Raw genomic sequence first — 19,906 nt, 5'->3', positions numbered from 1 at the left:
GAGACTGACTGGTCTGTAATTCCCTGGGTCATCCATTTTCCCCTTCTTGAAAATGGGGGTTATATTTCCCTTTTTCCAGTCGTCGGGAACTTCACCTGACTGCCATGATTTCTCAAATATGACGGCCAGCGGCTTCGCAACTTCATTCTCCAGCTCCTTCAGGACCCGCGGATGGATCTCATCAGGACCCATGGACTTGTGCACGTTCAGATTTTTAAGATGGTCTCGAACCAGATCCTCTCCTACAGTGGGCGCCAGGTCTTCATTCTCAGAGTCCCTGCGTCTGCCTTCCAAGACTTGGGTGGTGTAGTCAGAGCCTTTGCCATTGAAGACCGAGGCAAAGAAGTCATTCAGAACCTGAGCCTTCTCCAAATCCTGTGTAGCCAGTTCTCCCAAGAGCTTCCTGAGGGGTCCCACATTCCTGAGGGGGCCCACATTCTCCCTAGTCTGTTTTTTATTTTCTATGTACTTGTAGAATCCCTTCCTGTTATCTTTAATACCTCTAGCTAAGTTTAATACTAACTGGGCCTTAGCTTTCCTAACCTGGTCCCTAGCTTCCCGGACAACATCCCTGTAATTTTCCTATGCCACCTGTCCTTGCTTCCACTTGTTATAAGCCTCTTTTTTCAATTGAATTTTCCTCAGGAGCTCCTCATCCATCCAAGGAGGTCTCCTGGCCCTCCTGCTGCACTTCCTTTTGGTTGTGATGCAACACTCCTGAGCTTGTAGCAAAAATCTTCCTTTGTAGTAGAAGCTTCTGTGTCATTTAAACCTCTTAGTCTTGGATTTAATTTCTACATTTGATAAGGCTTTTAAATAGAATTGAAACAATAACTCCTAATGGATTTGAATAGGGAATTCTAACATAAATAGACCACTGATTTAGTGAATATTTTTACTGTAATTACATTTTGCCTTCTAAGCTATGTGTCATAAATGATTTTGTTCAATAAAAGGCATCATGTTGGATGACTATTTTTTTTCTGAGTAGTCCAAGTGCTTACTAGTACATCCTACCAAATATTTTTTTTGGTGATATGATGGGTATGATCTTTTTAATTATTTCAGTAGCGCAGTTCATGGAGTTTTAAGTGGTGATATATTCTTGTTACTTACCCAGAAGTTTTGGAAGACCTTTGTAATATGTAAAGTTGTGAAACTTTGACCTTTCTAGTTAATGCATGTTATTTGTCTTTTTGAAAGTTATTTTGTGCTGAGAAATTCCAGTCATGATCATAATAATGCTTTTGATGCTCCTGAGGTAATTCTGACCTCTGTTGGCAAAGCACAGCAAAGGAAATGCATGTTCTGTAGCACACTTCTGTTTTGATATTATTTATTTCAGGCATGACATATTGCTAAGAGGAGAAATTAAGCCATCAATTCTATATTTTTATAGTTGGAAACCTTTTTTTGTCTTACCATTCTGATTAATTTGAGCACAAGATGGATTTATATATATATATATATATATTTATATTCAAACTCTCCTTAGTTAATAACATTTCTTGGTTTAGTAATTTTGTACCAAAGAACCAGTTTCATCCAATATCTTTCTTATCCAGATTTTCTATACTATGCCAACAGCATTTAAACACATCATTTTATAATAGCTCTGTGTGTTAAAGTTTGGATTTTACGAGATTCCATTTTTTAAGTTATGCAGTATGTCTGATAATAATGATTACCATTCTGTAACACAGTGTTCAAGCCTCTGAGAAAACATGATCAGTGGATTGGTTTTGCTTAGTTGTTTGCAATAACTAATTTCACACTAATCATGATTGTTATTGAACATGTTAATCCAGATGAGAGACATAAAGAAAGAATTGAAGGGATGTAATCTGAACAGGTGCTATTATTATTTTTTTTGGTGCAGTAACTATAATTTCAATCATGTCTTTGTCATATATGTCTTTATCTTTCAAATGTCCTTCCTAGGTTGTGTTCTTGTTAACAAAATTAATATAATGCTGATGGAAAGAATAAGGGTTAGCACTTTGATGCAGCCAGGTAACATGCAGATACTTTCTGCGAGCATTCTAGCAAAGACATTAAATGCACCTCAATTTTGAAACTGTGTTACTCCAGAGAACAGACTCAGATTGTTTAATATTTTATGTTATGGATAGGAAGGGTTTTTAGTACTATTTTGAATTCATTTTGATCTAGCTTACTTTCAGTTACCTTGCAAAACTGTACTGTTGCAGGCTTCTAATGTTCTCTGCCTTGCTCATTGTCAGCTTGGGGCTGTAGAGTCTGAGTAACTGAAGAAGTATTCTACAATAAATAAAAGAAATTTATTCTACAATAAAATAACACAAATATGTTGTTTGTATGTTATAGGTCATTGATAGACTTCAAGAGCCTTAATATCTCAGCATTCATATTTTGGAAGTTAGTTGCTGGAGTTGCACTCTTTCACTTTTCTGAGTGTAGGTTAAGTTTATAGCAGGTTGTCCAAAAGGGTTAGAGGTTGTTGCTGCTGTTATGAGGTTAAAATATGGAAGCTTTGAACTCAGAATATTGGAAATCATGTGGATGGTTTATGTAATACCATTTGGATGTAAACACAAAATATCAGACTCTTACATCTGTTACATTCTCATTCGTCAAGATAGCTAGTGATTGATTTCATTGATTCAGGGTTTAAGACTGCCATGGGCTGATTTCTGAATCTCTTTTTATATCTCAGCGTAAACTGGGAATAAGGTGTGGGATTAGCTTCAAGGATTGAGATGAAATGGAATCATGTATTTTTTCTGGTGTCTATTTTGCTGGTGTCTGATAGGATTACTCTACTTTTGAGGAAACCCAGATTAGAAAGGGCAAGGTTATTAAAGCCAGCTGAGTTGCAGACCGTAGAACCAAGTTCTGTTCTGTGTGTCCTAGAGATATAACAAAGACTCTCATCTCAGGTTGGTTTCTGTGATGAACAATCTTTAATTCTGGAATGAGGTCATAGTTCTAACAGCATTCATATTTCAAAATTGGTGATATATATTGTTACTCTTCCCAGCACTGCTTCCAGTGCCAGAGCTTCAGGAATTTTTATTCCATTTAAACAAGTGTCAGTAAGTGTTCCGGTATGCATAATTAATCATTCTGAGGTTTTAAAATCTCCTTTTACAGTAAATATTGACTTTGCCTGTCTGTGATAAGAATATGTTTAAAATTGCAAACACCATGAATTTATGATGGATAGGAATGCTATGTTGAACCTACAAAAATGTATTCTGGAAAAAACTCTATAACTTTTCTTACTAAAGATCCAAGGTCAGTTGAATTAGGAAAAAGAATGGCTGAAGGAATAGCTCTCCTAATAAAATGCACCATCGTATCTGTATTCTTGAGAGAAAGAGAAATGGGGCTTTACTTCAGTTTGGTTTTGATATGAGAAATATTAGTGTGTTTTTTTTTATTTTAGCATCATCTAACTTTTACAAAAGAAGTCGGAGTGTTCTATCTGAGAACATGTTCTGTTCTTCCAAAGAAAATACTGATCTTATATACTGTACTTAAATGTTCATAAGTGTATTCACGCAAGTACATCTTTCAATCATGAGATATGCAAGGACTTTCAAAAACCTTCAGAAGATCCACTTCCATTGCTGTGCTTACAGAAAAATAATTATTGTTTAATAGTTTCACTAAATAGCAGTTGTCTGGGAAGAGTTGAAGGAACAGAGAATTTATTTATAAAGGGAGTTAAATATATGTATGTATTTATGTATTTTATGTATTGTATATACACTGAGAAAAGATATAGTCAAGTATGTCTGATTACTTGTCTTTATTGTATAGCCTGACATTATCTAACGCAATGGATCCCTGTTCCTGGTTGATCTTGATCAATGGATCTTACACAAAGCATATAGGTCTGATTCACAACAAATTTGTAGAACCCATCTACCTCATATATATATATAGGGAGCCTCAACTCATGTTACAAAGGGTGTGGAGCTACCCTCTATAGGAATAATGTGATGCATTGATCTTTAGCATTAGCCATACTCATCGCTGCAGATTGTTCAGATCATGTAAGATCATGCATGGAGACATCAGTGACAACAGTTTCAAAACATGGTTCAGTAGTAAAATCATTCATGTATATGTTAAAGAAGCTGCCTGCTGATCTCGTTTTGGACTGGGTATTTTCATAATTTAGTTAGTAGTTGTTCTCACAGTGTTCTTGTGCAAAACGATGCCAAATGAGAGTTAACATTTTTTTCCTATCAGGATGACTGAATTATTTTCAAGGACAGAATTCTGGAGTGGATCCAAGAATCTGTCTGACTCATCATTGACAAGCTGGAGTTACTAAGGTTCACTATGAACTGAGCAAAATCCCGGCTTGTCCCTGTAGACAACTGGAATACAGAGGAACCCTGCTGTCATAACTGATAAAAGCTTTCTCTGTTTTAGCTACTGCAGGCAAATTGGTCTTGACTGCAAGGAGAAGGCAAAGCTAACCAGTATTAGCTAGGAACATACTGCTTTCTGAATATAGCCACAGTATTATGCAGTGTACACAGCCAGTGTACTTGCAGATGAGTAGTCCATAATGATGAAGCCAGGCTGGTTAGATACAGGTCAAATGCAAAGTGACCTTATATATGACTGATCATTTTGATAAAGCATGACTAATTTATTGCCTGTTCATTTGTGTGACAACATTAAGAGGTCAAAGTACTTCTCCTTTACATGTTACCTTTTTATAACATTTAAGCTGATATAACTATTAATATATAAGAATATATATGAATATATATATAAATATATATATATAAGAATAAAATTAAATGCCTTCAAATGAAATTGATTCCAACTTGAAGTAAACAGAGTTCTAGTTCAGTTAAGCTAGTTCATGTGACTTTAGTTCAGGTTTGTTTAGTTTTTACCATACAAACTACTTAACTGGAGAGACAGTGCTCGTCAGCATGTTTTTCTAGGTATATTCTTTCTCAAACTAAACCTATCTAAATTTGCATGTACTTATGCACAGGCTGTCTAATCTGCAGACTCCTAGAACACACCTCCCACTGGCCCAAATCTCCCTTAGAACACCACTTTTTTCTCTAGTATTTTTTTAATACAGATGTTCAAAGTTGGCTAAACCTCCAAGATAATATTTGTGACTTCTGCAAAAGCCTGTTGCTCATGTTTTGGTCTGCAAAGTCTAACCTTCACCCTGGTCTCATGTGACAGCCAGCTCCCTGTGTGGTCTCAACCTCAGAGACATGCAGGCACACACTTGCCTCCCAGGCTACTTCACTTGCTGACTAGTCCAGCTAGATCTTCACCAGCGACCACACTGTCTCACACACCCACGCTCCTTATAGTTGCAGGCTTCATGGATACACAGGCCTTCTGTCGCATGGTCCCATTTCAGTTTCTGGTACCTAGAGCCTCCTTTGCTCCAGTTTCTGGCAACAAGGACACATAGGCTTGCTCACCCACTGTCTGACCCAGTGTCTGGCATACATATGTGTGTATATATGTATATATGTATACATGCACACAGAATAGAGTCCCTCACCCAGGAAAACAGAAATGGATTTTAATATGATTGAGAGCAGAACATGGCCAGACTATTGTACTGCAGACCTAACTATATATACGTGATCTGCCCCTTTTTTCCCCTTATCCCTCTATTTTGTCACACATGTTCCTCTCCAAATCACCTGAATCCATCCCTTTCCCTGGTTTTGGTTCCTCCCTAAACATCCCATAGGAAGTCTTGCTCCCATGTGTCCCATATCTCTAGACAGGAGCACCTTTCAGCCTGAAATACGCTCCAGCATTGCCTCAATGTCTGTCAGTCCTGGACAATGGATTGGAGATTGTCACAGGACAGCCCTGGGAGGGGCCCCAATAGGGTGTCTCTTCCTCTGAGTCTGTAATTTGGGTTCCTGCCTGCCATTGTGCTGCTGGACTTGTAGGGATGGGTCTTTAATGTGTTGATGGCTCTTCCTGATGAGTATGAGAATAGTTGGGTCAGGATATGTCTTGATTCTCCCACCTGCTGTTGTCTCTTTATGCTCCTTTGTGGATGTATGCAGGAGCTGTTTATCTAACTCACAGTTATGAATTTTTGTATAGTTTCTATTATCTTAGTGCTGTTCTAGCCTGTTCTTTGGGTACTTCACAATTACTATGTCCTCATCTACAGGTTCTGTAATTTCTTGGCTCAGAAGTTCCTTTGGGATTGGTTCTTTAGTCCTAACAGTATCAAAATATGCTTTCATAAGACCATTTCTATTTCTTTCAGTTGCAATTCTTCTTTTATTCTAAGGTTATTCAAAGGATAAGGCCACATTGACTCTGTGAGTCAAAAGTCGCATTGATTCTGTGATACTTACCATGGCTAGGGGTGTTCTGGATATCCAGGACTTTTGCATCTCTATGCCTGGTATTTTGCCTCTCCTCCACCACACGCACTGGGCTTCTGTTATTTAGAATCAGTCTTTTCTTAGTCCTTTTCACTGGAGAAAGTGTGGATGGCAGATTGGCTTAATGACTGTACTAGCCTTGTCCTTCTGCAAATATAGTTAGTAGCAGCAAGAATGGTAATGAGCAAGTATACTAGGTTACCTATTTGGCGTTAAGGTTATTTGTATTCTTTTAAATGCTGCCACCCTACACCAAATTTGGGTCTGGGCAGATGTAGTTGGTTAAATCTCAGTGTTAGTTTAGCAGTGATATTTCACAAAACCTGAAAAGCAGTAATTACAGGTAAGTTACTCATTTTGAGCCTTACATTGTTAGACATGATGCTTCTGTTCTACTTTGTGTATGCAATTTTTTAAATTGCCCTTTTTGCTTCTATGCTTCTGTTAGCACTTTAACTGCTGATCCTGATGTTTGTGTATTTGGAAAAAGATCTTTTTCTAACCAACTATTGTTATAGCTTTTCATGGAGGAAACAAACATGACCCACAGAAAATAAACATTGCAGTATTGCTAAATTCATAATGTTGTGAGTTTATGAATTTTTTCTCCTTGTGTGCCGCTTGATATCCATCTTCATGGATATTTCTATTACTGCACATAGCATTCCTGAGACAGGTTTTCAAGAGGAAAACTTAATTCAGAGTTCAATCACAACAGATACAGCAGGAATGCTCAGCGTGAGTGTTATGATGTAGTTATTGATACTTTTATGCCCTAGATAGACTAGATGGTAGTGACTCTTCTTTTTCTAATTTATTTTCACATTTCTGTTCCCAGTTAACGTTCAAAAGGGGTTATATGTATATTGGAGGCTTCTGCGACAGCTGGGAAAAAGAAACCTTTTTCTGGTTTTCAGAGAGGCCTAGCATCACAGATAGACACCCCTGAAGTAGCCCAGTGGTATATTTTGTGAATGTTTGATATATCTCCCTGAGAATAGTGAGGAATCAAATGGCTTTCTTAGCTTATCCCAACTTGTTCTTCAGTTTCTGTGTTGCAATACATAATTCCTTGATAGGAAGGGAATGCTGATATCTGAGCAGAATCTTTGTATCTTACACATATGCTGCACAGGAAAATTTCCATTATCTCTGGATATCTTCATTGGCAAAGAAAGGCGGAGGCTGGATTTACCTTTAGTTATTATCTGCACTCCATTCCAATAGTAATTTCATATTACCATTATAAATCTTAATCTTAAATGTGTAGGCCATATCTGCACATTTTATACAGGTAGCAATCTTTTAAAAGCCTAGCTTTTGCTGAAATAAAGTTCATTGGATTAACTTGATCATGCATCCATAGAGAGGAAGAATAACCTATCTGTTCTCATATCTGTTTTGATCACAGGCAATGCATTCTTGCAATGAAATTTATGTATGATATCCAGCTGTTAGGAGGCTTCAAGGTAACAGTCCCTAGATACACAGACTCAGTTTCTCACTAAGAGATAAAATTTTGCCTAAGTTATTGAAGGGAGAAGTAGCTTGTGTAAATAACTTTACCTCATTATGAGACCACTGTGTAGAACTGAGACCTATTTATATAGGAACCACTCTTGAGTATAGTAATAAGTAGGTGTTATATAATAAAAAACCTCATAATATTTACTATATTCAGTATTTCATATTAAATAGAACCCACTTACCAATTGAACAGAATCAATATGGAAATAAAATCACAGTTCAGTGATATTCCTCAGTTTTCCAGACTTACGCTATTTATGGCCAAGGCTGTAAACAGATCAAGGTTAAAGAAAACAACTGGAATAAGATGTTTTAGAGCCTGAACTCGAATGACATACTTAATCCCATGGATTAGTTAACCACAGATTTTGTTGTATTATTCATATTGACACAACTGAAGAGCAGGAATCAAAATGAGATAAACACATTCCACGCATTCAAAAATGAAATGGTTTGGAGTCACATTTCAGACTAATACAACAAAAAGCACTTAAATGAACAATTGGAATTATATATACAATCAGCTTTAAAGAAGCAGTGTTAACTGGATTGATAATCCCCCTGCCCTTCTTCTGTTTAATTTTTAAGTTAATAATTATATTTTTTATTAGTAGTAGTTTTATTTTTCACTTTTAATTCTCAGTTGCTACAGGCAGCAGCTGTTTTTAATACTGGAAAGAAGACGCAAGATAGCCTTACTCAAGACATCATCCACTTTTGTTAAGACATATAGCTGCAGTTGCTCAAAAAGATTCTTACAATGCATTTTTGGGTGATGTTTTTCCATGTACATACTTTTCTAAAAGTTGGTTTTTTTCCTAGTGTCACTAAAGACAGATATTTGAATTTATTTTCCTTGAAGTAATTTTAAAATGTATCTCAAATTCAGCAAAGTAGTCTAAATATAGGTAAAGCCGTACAAGAAAAAGTCATACATTCTTTTTACTGTATATCTTACATAGCACTGGATTCCATCAGAGAGGACTGTTGGAAAAAAAGGTATCACATTTACTAAAATGAAACATTTCTATATTTGATAAGTAACAATTAATTTATATAGGTTAGGGCAACATGGTTGGCAGTTTGTACACAGAATGGAGAATGCTTTGCTGCTGTTCACAGTCAGTAACATTATTATTTTGTGTCTGAATAACTGATGATACATATTATTGTGTAACAAATTGCATTTTCAAAAATGCTCTGTAAAACTGTTCATATATTTTGTATAAGTTCAGTTTACATGACTGAAAATGTGTGTGAACATAGGCAGAGCACTAATGAACATAGGAGCCTGGCTATGTGCTTTAATAACTTTATGCAATGTGTTTCTGACAATTTAACAACGTTATTAACAACAATAAACCTGGAAACTTTGGAAGATTTTGGCTCAGAACAGCACAAATTCCTTTAATACCTATTTATTCTATGGGACACAGGAACAGTGTGGAATCTAAATTTATCTGAGCTGGTTGGTTGGTTGCCAACAACATCGGTGGGAACAGTATATTTACTGAACCTGCATTAATTTTGTAGGAGATAATGTTGCAGTACTATAGCAATGCAAAGTAAGTTTAGGATTTCCCACAGTTAAAACTGGCCTGGCAAGATCAGCTTCACTACTTTTATTGTCCTGAAGAGCCAGCGGTTCTCTAGGAAGAGCTTCCAAAGATGCTGAAGACTTGGGAAAGAAGGTGGGGACAAGAGTGGGAGGGATGAGAGCTAGGTATATGCTAATCCTCTGTCAGCTCTCAACAGGGTTTAGACCCTAAAATATGCAGTGATGAACACCATGCTCTATCCATCTCCTCTGGAGCAACTGATTCTACCCAGACAGTGTAATCTTTCTTGCTGCAGAGAAGAAAAAAAATCAAAAGGGAGTTACCAGACAGCTGTCAGCTAAGGTTTAAGTGAAACCAATGGGCTGACAGACGCTGATGTCATCAGGCACCTTTCTGTGGATTTTACGGACTCATATTATTGTTTTACCAAAAATATTTTCCTTTCACCTTGTCAAAACTACCATACAAAGGTCACAAATATTAGTGCACACATAACAATATATATATATATAAAAAGTACAGAGTGGAGATACGATGGAAACATTCAAACTTGTGACAGACATTCTGTGCATGTATGCATGGTTCTTGTACTGTTGATAGGGAGTCTTCCTGTGTGATTAAAATTAGCAGAATTAACTTCTGATTTCCTTGCTTTTGCGTGAAAAAATGACTTCCCTATTATTTTTTCCATATAGCAAAAAACATTGCAGAATACCAATCAACTAGCCATCTTTTTCTTTAGTCTGTCATTTTCATGTCAGCTTTGAAATGCATGTACTTCTTGCATGTACTCAGCTCACAAAAGAGAAAAAAATGTTAATTTTCTTACCAAGTAAAGAGTATTTCCAATTAATGTATGACATCAATTCAAAAGGTCAGTGTTCTTTGTCCACAGTGACAGCAAACTATAATAAGAAGGTCTTTTTGCTGTTGGCAATGGTTTAAGTAGCATAACAGACTGAAGTTTCTTTGTGCCTCACTTTGGCAAGAAAAAATGGAAGAAACTAATTGATGATCATGTTTTAATTCAGCGTTTTAATTCATCATTGACTGAAAAATGATTTTTTTATTTTGCACAAAAAGTAGGTTTGGTTACTCTCTTAAAATTCATCAAGTGATAGATTTTCCTAATTTGCTAATGTACATAGGGAAAAAATTCCTAACTTATTAATGCATGTAAAATTAAGAAGTCTGATTTTTGACTACATCAAAGAATTAGGAGAAACTTGTTTTTGAGAACGTTCAATATTAATGGTAATCCAAAGAGCTGCTGATCTTCTGTGAAAAAAATACTCTTTTCTGGAGGTTCAGTGGTAACTTGTTTTGTTCCAGGTTCTCCTTAATGTCACTTTCACAATAACTGTTGAAGTGTTTTAATACACAGATAATACATTTAATAATTTCTCATATATTTTCTGTGATGGTGATGCCAGAGAAGGGCTCTTTAGACTTTTTCCTCTTTCTGCACCCCACTTTTCTCTGAAGTCATATATTTTTTATGGAGCTAATGCACCACTAGACTTTTGTCCTGTTGTATCTTTTTACAGAAGAGCTTTAGGCAAACTATTCAGGACAGTTGGGAATTTTAGGGTGTCAGGATTTCTATTCACAGGCTGTCCAGTTTGAACTTAATTTTCAGTTATTAAAGCATAAATAACCAGTATATTTACTGAACCTGCATCCATTTGGTGCAAAATAATGTTGCAATACTACAGCAATGTATGACTGCCTAGGAGGGGATTTCTGCACAGGCCCAAAGGAAAAGAGATGCCTGCAGCCAAGATGTGTTCATGTCTCTTGTGCTCTTTAGTTTGATAACCAAATTCTGATTATGAGTGTGTGGATTAAAGGATAGAATTAGGGGAGAAAAGAACTAGGTTTTTCTTGGTTTTCTGGGGGAGGGTTTAAGGGCCTAATTCATCATGAGCAATATATCAACTCATGGATTTGTTGCATTTTGAAAGAACAACCAAAAGGCAAATCGTAACAACTTAAACCTAAGCAAGCAAGTAAGCAAAACCAAGTAAATGAATATGCTGGTTGTTTACGTGATTATTTTAATATTTAAAATAATAAAGTTTTATGTAAAAATATAAACGAGGTTATAAAATATCAATAGATAAGGGCTTTATGCGTCCCAATAGATAAGTTTAACCTGTCTCTGTCATATAAATGGTGTATATCTATTATGGAGGAACTGTTGTTTCAAGGGCTCAATTTTTACTCCATCATGAAGTTAAGATAATTTCTTTTAATTGGAAAGATTAGAGTGACTTTCCCAACTTGAAGTTGCCTTTCATAGAAAGAAACATCTGTAGACTTCTGAGCAGATTAAAAAATAAAAAAAAACCAAAAATTCAGTTTCTGCTTCTTTGCAAGAAATTAAATTTCAGGGAGAGGTGAGGCACTCAGCACAAAGTAGAATTTTCCTCAGTGCAGAACAATGTATTACACAAATAATCTGTATGCATGTCGTATTACTTATGGGAAACGACTGCTTAAATTTATGAGCTAATTAATCATTCAAACACACACAATGAAAAAAACACCAGTCTACAACATCAATATTCCATAGGTAATAAAATACAGATTCAGTAGTAAAGAATTCTTTAAAAGCATTCATTTAGCATGCATGTCATTTTACTGATGTAGATCATGAAAAAAGCCAGTATGAAGAACTCATTTTACCTATTAGCTTCAGATTATTTTCTTTAAACTGCAGCAACTGATTCTAAGGTATGGAGTGAAGGGAAAATACAACTTTCCTAAGACTGTTTGACACTGTATTAGCAGCTAAAAAAAATCAGATTGTCATTCAAGACTCATAATCTTGTGTTCTGGAAGTCGTAATACTAATGGTCGAAAACTCTGTGACACTAAAAAAATGCTTTCAGAAAGCATTCAGATGTAGTCAGAGAAAAATCTGCTGGGATTCAATATGCCTCTGGTATCCAGTTTTCAGGATTTGGGGTTTTTGTTTGTTCTCGTAGACTAGCAGTCACATTTTTCTACTTTGAAAGAAAAAAATCTTCTTTACTGCTTTGTGAAGATTCCACAATAGATAGTGAAACTAGTTACATGAGTTATATAATGAAGCTGACTGTAAAAATAAGTGATGTATAATGCAAAAATAAAAACAACAACAAAAAGGAAACTTTTGTTTTGTATATATGTAATTTATTCCAAAATGTAATTGGTTAAATGGGAGCTAAAATATCAGGCCAAGTAAAAAGAATATATTTACTGTTCCTTTAAAGGATATGATTGGTTCTCACTAATCTTATGTTTGTATGAATCTAGACTAACTGACCTAAAGTCAATGAATACATTTTGTGAAAAAAGTAGTGCAAAATCAGATTATAACCTCAATGCAATTACCAGACTAATAGTAGGAGAGCAGATCTTAGTGAAATGACAGAATAGTCATTAGTCTTTGAGGCTGCCCTACATAAAGTTCATAAAGATTAATGTGTAAAATTATTTTTATAAATAAATTATATTGATATCAACATGACATTTGCTATTTGAAGTTCTTTTCAAGATAATTCGTCTCTTGGTTGTTGCAGAAGTCTTTAGAGTATTTATACATCAAATTTCTGACATGTCTGTACTTGCCAAGCCAAAAAATTAACTTTACAATTGTGCTTTATTTGCAGCATCTGGCGAGGACCAAATATAAACTGCACAGACAGTTCAGGTTATACTGCTTTACATCATGCAGCTTTAAATGGACACAAGTAAGTGCCTCACATTTAGTTTTCATGTAAAATGTTATTTAACTGCATAATTTAAAAAAGGTAGCATAGCACTGAGATTTTCACAGAAAGTTGACAATCCATGATTTACTGAAATAATCTCATTTCCAGTGGGATATATTAATACAAGAATTTTTGACACTAACTTTGACACCAGCATGTAGTAATGACAAATAGGAAATGCACTTTACAATCTATTGATTCTGTACTGTTTCTTCCAAATTCTTCCTTGATTTTGAGTAAATTTATTATTGTTACTGGTAGTGGTGGCTCTAATGCTTTTTAGCTTGTAGGAAATTGCAACAGAAAATTTTGTAATATACTTGTGTATGTACTTACACATGTATAGTGCATTGAATGTTTAAGGAAGCAATATATTGAAATGAAACCGTATAGATTAATCAACATCAAAGTAACATGATAAGAATATTCAGTAGTTATACACTTGAAAGAATCAAAAATAGCTATTACCTTGTATGGGACCTCATAGCTTTTCCCTCCCTGTGCCCATTCAAGCAACTACACATATATTCTATCTCAACAGTCTTGGGGAAAGCCTTCAAAATCTGCACCAAGGGGTACTGCACAGACATACCAGTTCAGGTGAACTCTAAGGTATTGACATGTCAGTAAATTATGTGGAAACTTGCTACATATTTTGTTATTACACCTTATTATTTGTTCTGTGTTACCTCTGGTATTACATGTTGCTGCGTGCTACGTTACCTCCATTGTATTATGCTGCCAACCGCATGTTGTAATTAAGGCAGAGCAAGAATAAAAATTCTAATGAGGTCTATAAAGTTCTAGTGGGATGGACCTCACTGTAACCATGGTAAGAGCTGCTCCACTTGCTGCAGTCCTGATACCCTGTTTGTAAACTGCCCGTGTTAACACTGACTGGGTTTTCACTAAAGAAGATTTTAATGTAAGGCTTTGGGTTATTCCTCTGTGGGAGATAAGGAACTGATGAAAACCCAACTGAAATTAAACGTGATTTGCACTAACATTAATGTGATTTTGGACGGCCCAAAAGATAACATATGAGTCCATAATAATGAGATGTTTTGTTTACTCATTTCACAATTTTTGCATTCTTCCTTGGAAAAATTAAAATTTTAGTTGTATTCTAGAAACCTGTATATTTTCTTTAGACCAGATTAATCTTTTGTTTCTTTTCTGAATAAATAAATGAAATTAAGATACTGTTAAAATAGATATTGTGCACTTTCCAAAATTTCAGTTCTGTAGGAAGATGCAGAATAATCCATTCATATATTTTACCTCTGTGGAATTTAGTCTAAGCCCTTAATATGGTCTATTAAACTCAGCCTTTTTTAAGAAGGGAGAAAATCACATTTCTCTTGTTTATCATTAATGGATTGTTTTTTGTGCCATTGCACATTTTTGATTGACAAAAGCACAAGCCTTAGCTTGCAAAGATTGCTGCTTTTAATATGTTTAATAGTGACTATAAACCAATAGTTACCGAGGAAAGTAAAAATATCACTGTATAAACACTGAATCTATTAAAGATTTCAAGTGAATCGTAGCAATATAAACTATAAAATCCCAAACATACAAAAGCCAAATAGTGTTTTCAGACACAGCATTGGCCAAACTTCTGCTGAAGTCAGACCAAACAGAACTTCAAGGTGTGGACTTAGGTACAGCCACAGATATAACTGCAGCTATTGGAAAGGTTACAATGGCTATTGGCTGCTATGACCTCTTACCCTCATAGTGGGATATTTAACAGTTACTGACATTTATAGCTTGTTATATTAAACTGCAATACATCATGGGGCATTTCATGATAAATCATGATGGTTCTTGATCTGCTATCCATACAGATCCTGCTACAATGGTAGCACTGTCAGCAAGAGAATTGGAAAGATAGCTGGTGTTTGTAATTTCGTTAATCACCACAAATAACAAATAAATAGCTTTACACACTCTTTCAGATTTGAAACTTGATATTCAAATTCAATATTGGGCGCAATCTTGTGACACAAGAGCCTTCCCACTTAGGAGTTCTTGTCTTTTGCAAACTTTTGGAGTTTTAATTTTTCACATGTTAAATTAGGGTGAACTTGCAAGATTTCATTTTTTTTCAGGAAAAGTGAGAACATAAGAATTAATGGCCAAAGCAGTAATTTCTGTGTGGGATACTTGTTGGACACCAGTATTCAGGTGCTTGTTTGATCATTGTATGTGATGAATTCTCTCCTCCTCCCCTTATTCTGGGATAGTTCTCTTTTCTTTTGAAACTATCCTGCTTTATATAAGTAATTAAATAATATCTGGGGCAGGCACTTGAATCTCAACCTCCCTAAGTAATTTTAGTTAGCCCAGTAATGTTACTAGGCTAAGGGCTGTCAGCCTTCCCTCTGAAATTTATTTATACAAAATGAAAAAGTTCTGACAAAGTGCTAAAAGAGACTCGCCCTAGAGAAGTGTAATGGGTCAGGACATTCTTGAAGGATGAAGGAGATTTAGGTTGTATTTTGTAGCTTGAATCTTGCAACAGACTCTTGCCAATAGTTGCTGTATATCATTATCTAGAGATTGCAGTTGTGGAGGGTTTTGGTTTTTTTTCCTGTTTTTTCTTCCTGCTTCATTTGATTTGTGTCCCTTTCAAACTACGCTGTATCTCGAGCTTTCATTAGACTGTCTACTGCGAGTCCACCTATTATTACATGAGAAGTCTCTCAAACCTTATTTGTACTAAAAAGTTTCTCTTGGGAGGCACTTTTCTGGAACTTTCTGTATAGCAAGTCTTTCTGTAGTTGAGCTACTTTTTCTTGGTTTTGTAAGCAAAATCCAACTTAAAGTCTCCCCCAAAGCCTAGACATGATGACTCCAGTATCTCCATGAAATCTTCTGAATACAATTGAGAGTTTCTTTTGACCTGGATGTATTCACTCTTACTTGCCACATTTTATTCTTGATAGGCAATTAAATAGGGTGCCATGAAGGTTGGAAGAACAATTGCTTTGAGATTTACCTTCTGTCTTGATTTGTAGTCAAGGGTTTAGCTTTTAGTAGTAGCGTAGGCTGCATTGAGCTCCCTCCTTCCCCTGATTTTTTGAGCCAAAGCAGTAAGAGCCAGTGTTTCCATATTCAGCAAAAATATGTATGGAACTGCCTACATTGGATCATAGATTCTATTAACCTAACAACTAATGAGGCCTGACTGTGTCAAGCTATGAGAAGACAAATGGAGGGATAAGACAAAATTTATTTACTTTCTGACAGACTTGATAACATGATCATACTGCACAGCTGATTTTTATGTTCAACTATTGAAGTTAAGGAGAGGGATGCAATATGCCAGTTTATACTAATCTTTAATTTAATGTATGGTAAGCCACACTGAAAATCAGAGAGGAATATAATAAGAATTAAAATATTACAAGTAATTTTTTCCTCACTTCTCTCAGGAAGCTGGATGTGGGAAGTGAAAGCAGAAGCAGTTATTCCAGAGAAGATATTATATATCTAACTAGGCCTTTATTAAATTGTTTACTCTATCTTTGAGATAATGCCTTAAAGAAGAAAAACTTGCTTAAGCCTTACTGCAAGAAGCATATCCATAAAGCTACCCTCTTGTCTTGCTGCCTCCAGAACTCAGAAGTGATGGAGAGAGGAGTACTTCTCTGCCTTTGGTGCCAGGAAGGTTTGGCTCGAGGGACATGCATGTGGCCTGGACTGGCAAATTCTAATAATGATTCCATGGCCAGGTGATCCTGTTGAAATAAACAGATACAAAGAACCAGTGATAACAGTGTTGATGGGTATTCGTGGAAGTAAGAAACTTTATAATTAATAACATTTTGGCTATGTTTTACTATCTATTTAATTCTTAGAAATGACTGATCTTTGTTTTTATAGCTGTTTCTCTTGAAATACAGGGGGTTTTCAGGGTAAAAACTTTGGTAACATATGTATGTTCATGTAAAAACTTGTAATAATCTTCCTGTCAATTTTTAGATTTACTTCCTGTTTTCCAGGGATATAGTTCTCAAATTACTTCAGTATGAAGCATCAACTAATGTGGCAGATAATAAAGGTTATTTTCCTATTCACTTGGCTGCTTGGAGAGGAGATGTAGACATTGTGAAGATTCTCATCCATCATGGGCCATCACACTCCAGAGTGAACGAACAGGTGAAGTGCTAAAAATATCTGTGTACATTATCAGAAAAAAGCAGCACATATGCTTTAGGTCTGGCAAATTTATAGCCAAGGTATAAAAAAAAAACCAAACCAACCTATTTTCCATTGTTTCAGTAACTTCTTCTCCAAGACTAATAAAATCTTCTAATATGAGCATACCAGGTATCTTTCTTCTCGATGGGACTTACCTAAAGGATATTAGATTTTATAAGTATGAGGAAACCTTCTGCTTGTTTCTGAAAAATCATGCAAAGACGTACTGTAACTATGCGTCTTATATATAAGCTAATGTAAGTTTGCATTAACCATGTCTTATTTACTTCATTAGATATTAAATTGAGATAAAATTAATATTCTTGCTATATTGCGAGTGTACTGTAAATGAATTGATATGCAGAGATAAACGACAAACCAGATGGACTGCATGTGCAGCAGAAAGGACACATAAATACCAGGAAAAAATGATGAGAGTATTACAGTAGATAAAGGCAGGAAAAATATGTTGCATTCTGTTGTCAAACATGGCACACCTGTTTTCATTCTGTGTATTCTTATATGGTCAATGTATAGGATTAATATTTAAACATATAAAGAAATAAGGCAATTAAAATCTGACACTGTCTATATAGTCAGCTGAACTGCCTTAGGAATGGAAGTAAGCAGTGAAAGATGAGTAATAACTGTAAATTACTGAATTTGGCAGGGTAATCGGGAAATTATTGGAATGTAAAGGTGTGGGAGTCAGCTCCAGATCCAGATCTAAATTTTAGTGTCCACATTGTCTGCATGTAGACTGTTCCTGCCATGCACTGTTTTATTCCACAAAAGAAATAAATATTCTGGTCAGTGTAATCACGGGAGCTAACAAGGTTTATTCAAGTGACCAGAAGTGTAAGGCATGTGGGTGAACTCCAAGTAAGGTGCACTACAGCACCTCAAATGGCAAAGTACAATCTAACAAATGAATTGCACTCTCAGTGTGTACGTTAGTGTGGGCAAACTGTGAGAAAATGAGAATTGTTTGACCTAAATTGCAAGCACTTCACCAGTTTGAGCTGTCCTTATTTCAATAATCTGATGTTTGAAGTTCTACGCTTAGCCGTTGGAATCGATACAATAACTATGATATGTATGATATGACTATCAAGTATTAGTACTGGAAATATAGGAAAATAAAGTAATAAAATGTGTCAGTCTTCTGGGAAATCCTGTAACACTCTGACTCATCCAAGAAAAATACAAAAAACAACATGTGTCATTCTCTGGTTTGAGTTGCCGATTAGGAGTTCCTCTGAGTTTCTTATTCTCATCAGCTGTTGCATGTAGGGTGAAAACAGTTGAACTGTAGGATTTTTTTTGTTTGTTTTGTTTTGTCAAGGAGAAGGGGTTTTCTCAGTTTTATTTCTGCAGCAGAATAAAAAGGCAACTTTCTGATCCCATGTTATCCATTTGCTTGGAGAGATTCTTTATACTCTGCTGACAGAAAACTGGAAGCTGTATAGGAACTTGAGAGAGGGATAGTGAAAAAGACTTCAGTAAGGTCAAAAAGAGAAATGGAAATTCAAACCTACTTCTCCCCAGTCCCAAATATATATCCAGATTTACAGAATATTCTCAGACTTCACTAGGTGTGCTGTCCAGTCTCTCTGGTTTTATCACTGAAGCGGAAAGCAGGAATACATCTGATTCTACACCCTGCTGACTCAAAAAAGGTTTTGTTGTCAGATCTCCTGCAGATTGTGCATTTAATTCAAAAACTTCATAATGGAAAATGTCTGAGCAATCCTCACGAGAAATGTTGTACCTTAAGTCATCTTGATCATATTAAGCTTTAAGTTAAATTGAAGCATACACAGATCTTCTGACTTTGTAAATCTGCTGGTTGGCCACTTTGCTGGTTCCAACTTTCCCCTGTTAATTAGCACTCTACACAGGAGAATATTGCCCATATCATGGAATGAGGGAAATGCCAATATAAAGCCATCTCCACCCATAGATCTTCAAATAACACCACACTGACATCTTCACTCTCATACCAACTCTACATTCATTCTCATGACTCTAGATTTATGAAGCTTTTGCTTATTTGCAGGTAAACTCTTTAAGTGAGGGGGTTACAAGAAATCCTGGGATTTTTCTTCCTTGTTTTTTCTTCTGAGAGTTGGAGAGAAGAATAGCCATTTTCTTTTTTAACACACTAAATAATATACTCAAGTCAGATGACTTTTTTTTTTTCCTGGTTTTTGTTTGTTTGTTTGTTTTCTTTTGGAATATATGTGCTTTTGGTTTAAGGAAATAATTTTGTTAATTATTTAAAAATTATCACAACTGATTTGTAATACATCTTTGCTTTTCTTCTATGTTATTGAAATTCTATGTAAAAGAAATGCTTCTAAAAACTTCAGTGAAAGTAATGAACAACACAAATATATTAGAAGCTCATGATGCATAAATGTGTATTACATGAATTAATGGATTTACTATGGTTTATTGT

General features: G+C 35.5%; 1 protein-coding gene across 10 annotated transcripts in view; it reads left to right on the top strand.

The window, feature by feature from the left end:
* ANKS1B (ankyrin repeat and sterile alpha motif domain containing 1B) overlaps nucleotides 1-19,906 on the top strand; it is a 441,168-nt gene that overhangs the window by 33,131 nt on the left and 388,131 nt on the right. For all 10 annotated transcript variants that reach the window (XM_057425330.1, XM_057425361.1, XM_057425317.1 and 7 more), the window contains exons 2-3: nucleotides 13,135-13,215; nucleotides 17,247-17,403. In XM_057425330.1, the coding sequence (XP_057281313.1) occupies nucleotides 13,135-13,215; nucleotides 17,247-17,403 (238 nt within the window). The remainder of the gene's footprint in view (nucleotides 1-13,134; nucleotides 13,216-17,246; nucleotides 17,404-19,906) is intronic.

This window comes from Pezoporus wallicus, unplaced genomic scaffold (assembly GCF_028554395.1).
Source record: "Pezoporus wallicus isolate ANWC-B61680 ecotype Strahan unplaced genomic scaffold, APGP_CSIRO_Pwel_v1 scaffold_3294, whole genome shotgun sequence".
NCBI classification, from domain to species: domain Eukaryota; kingdom Metazoa; phylum Chordata; class Aves; order Psittaciformes; family Psittacidae; genus Pezoporus; species Pezoporus wallicus.
This window is presented reverse-complemented; position numbering and strand designations above follow the sequence as displayed.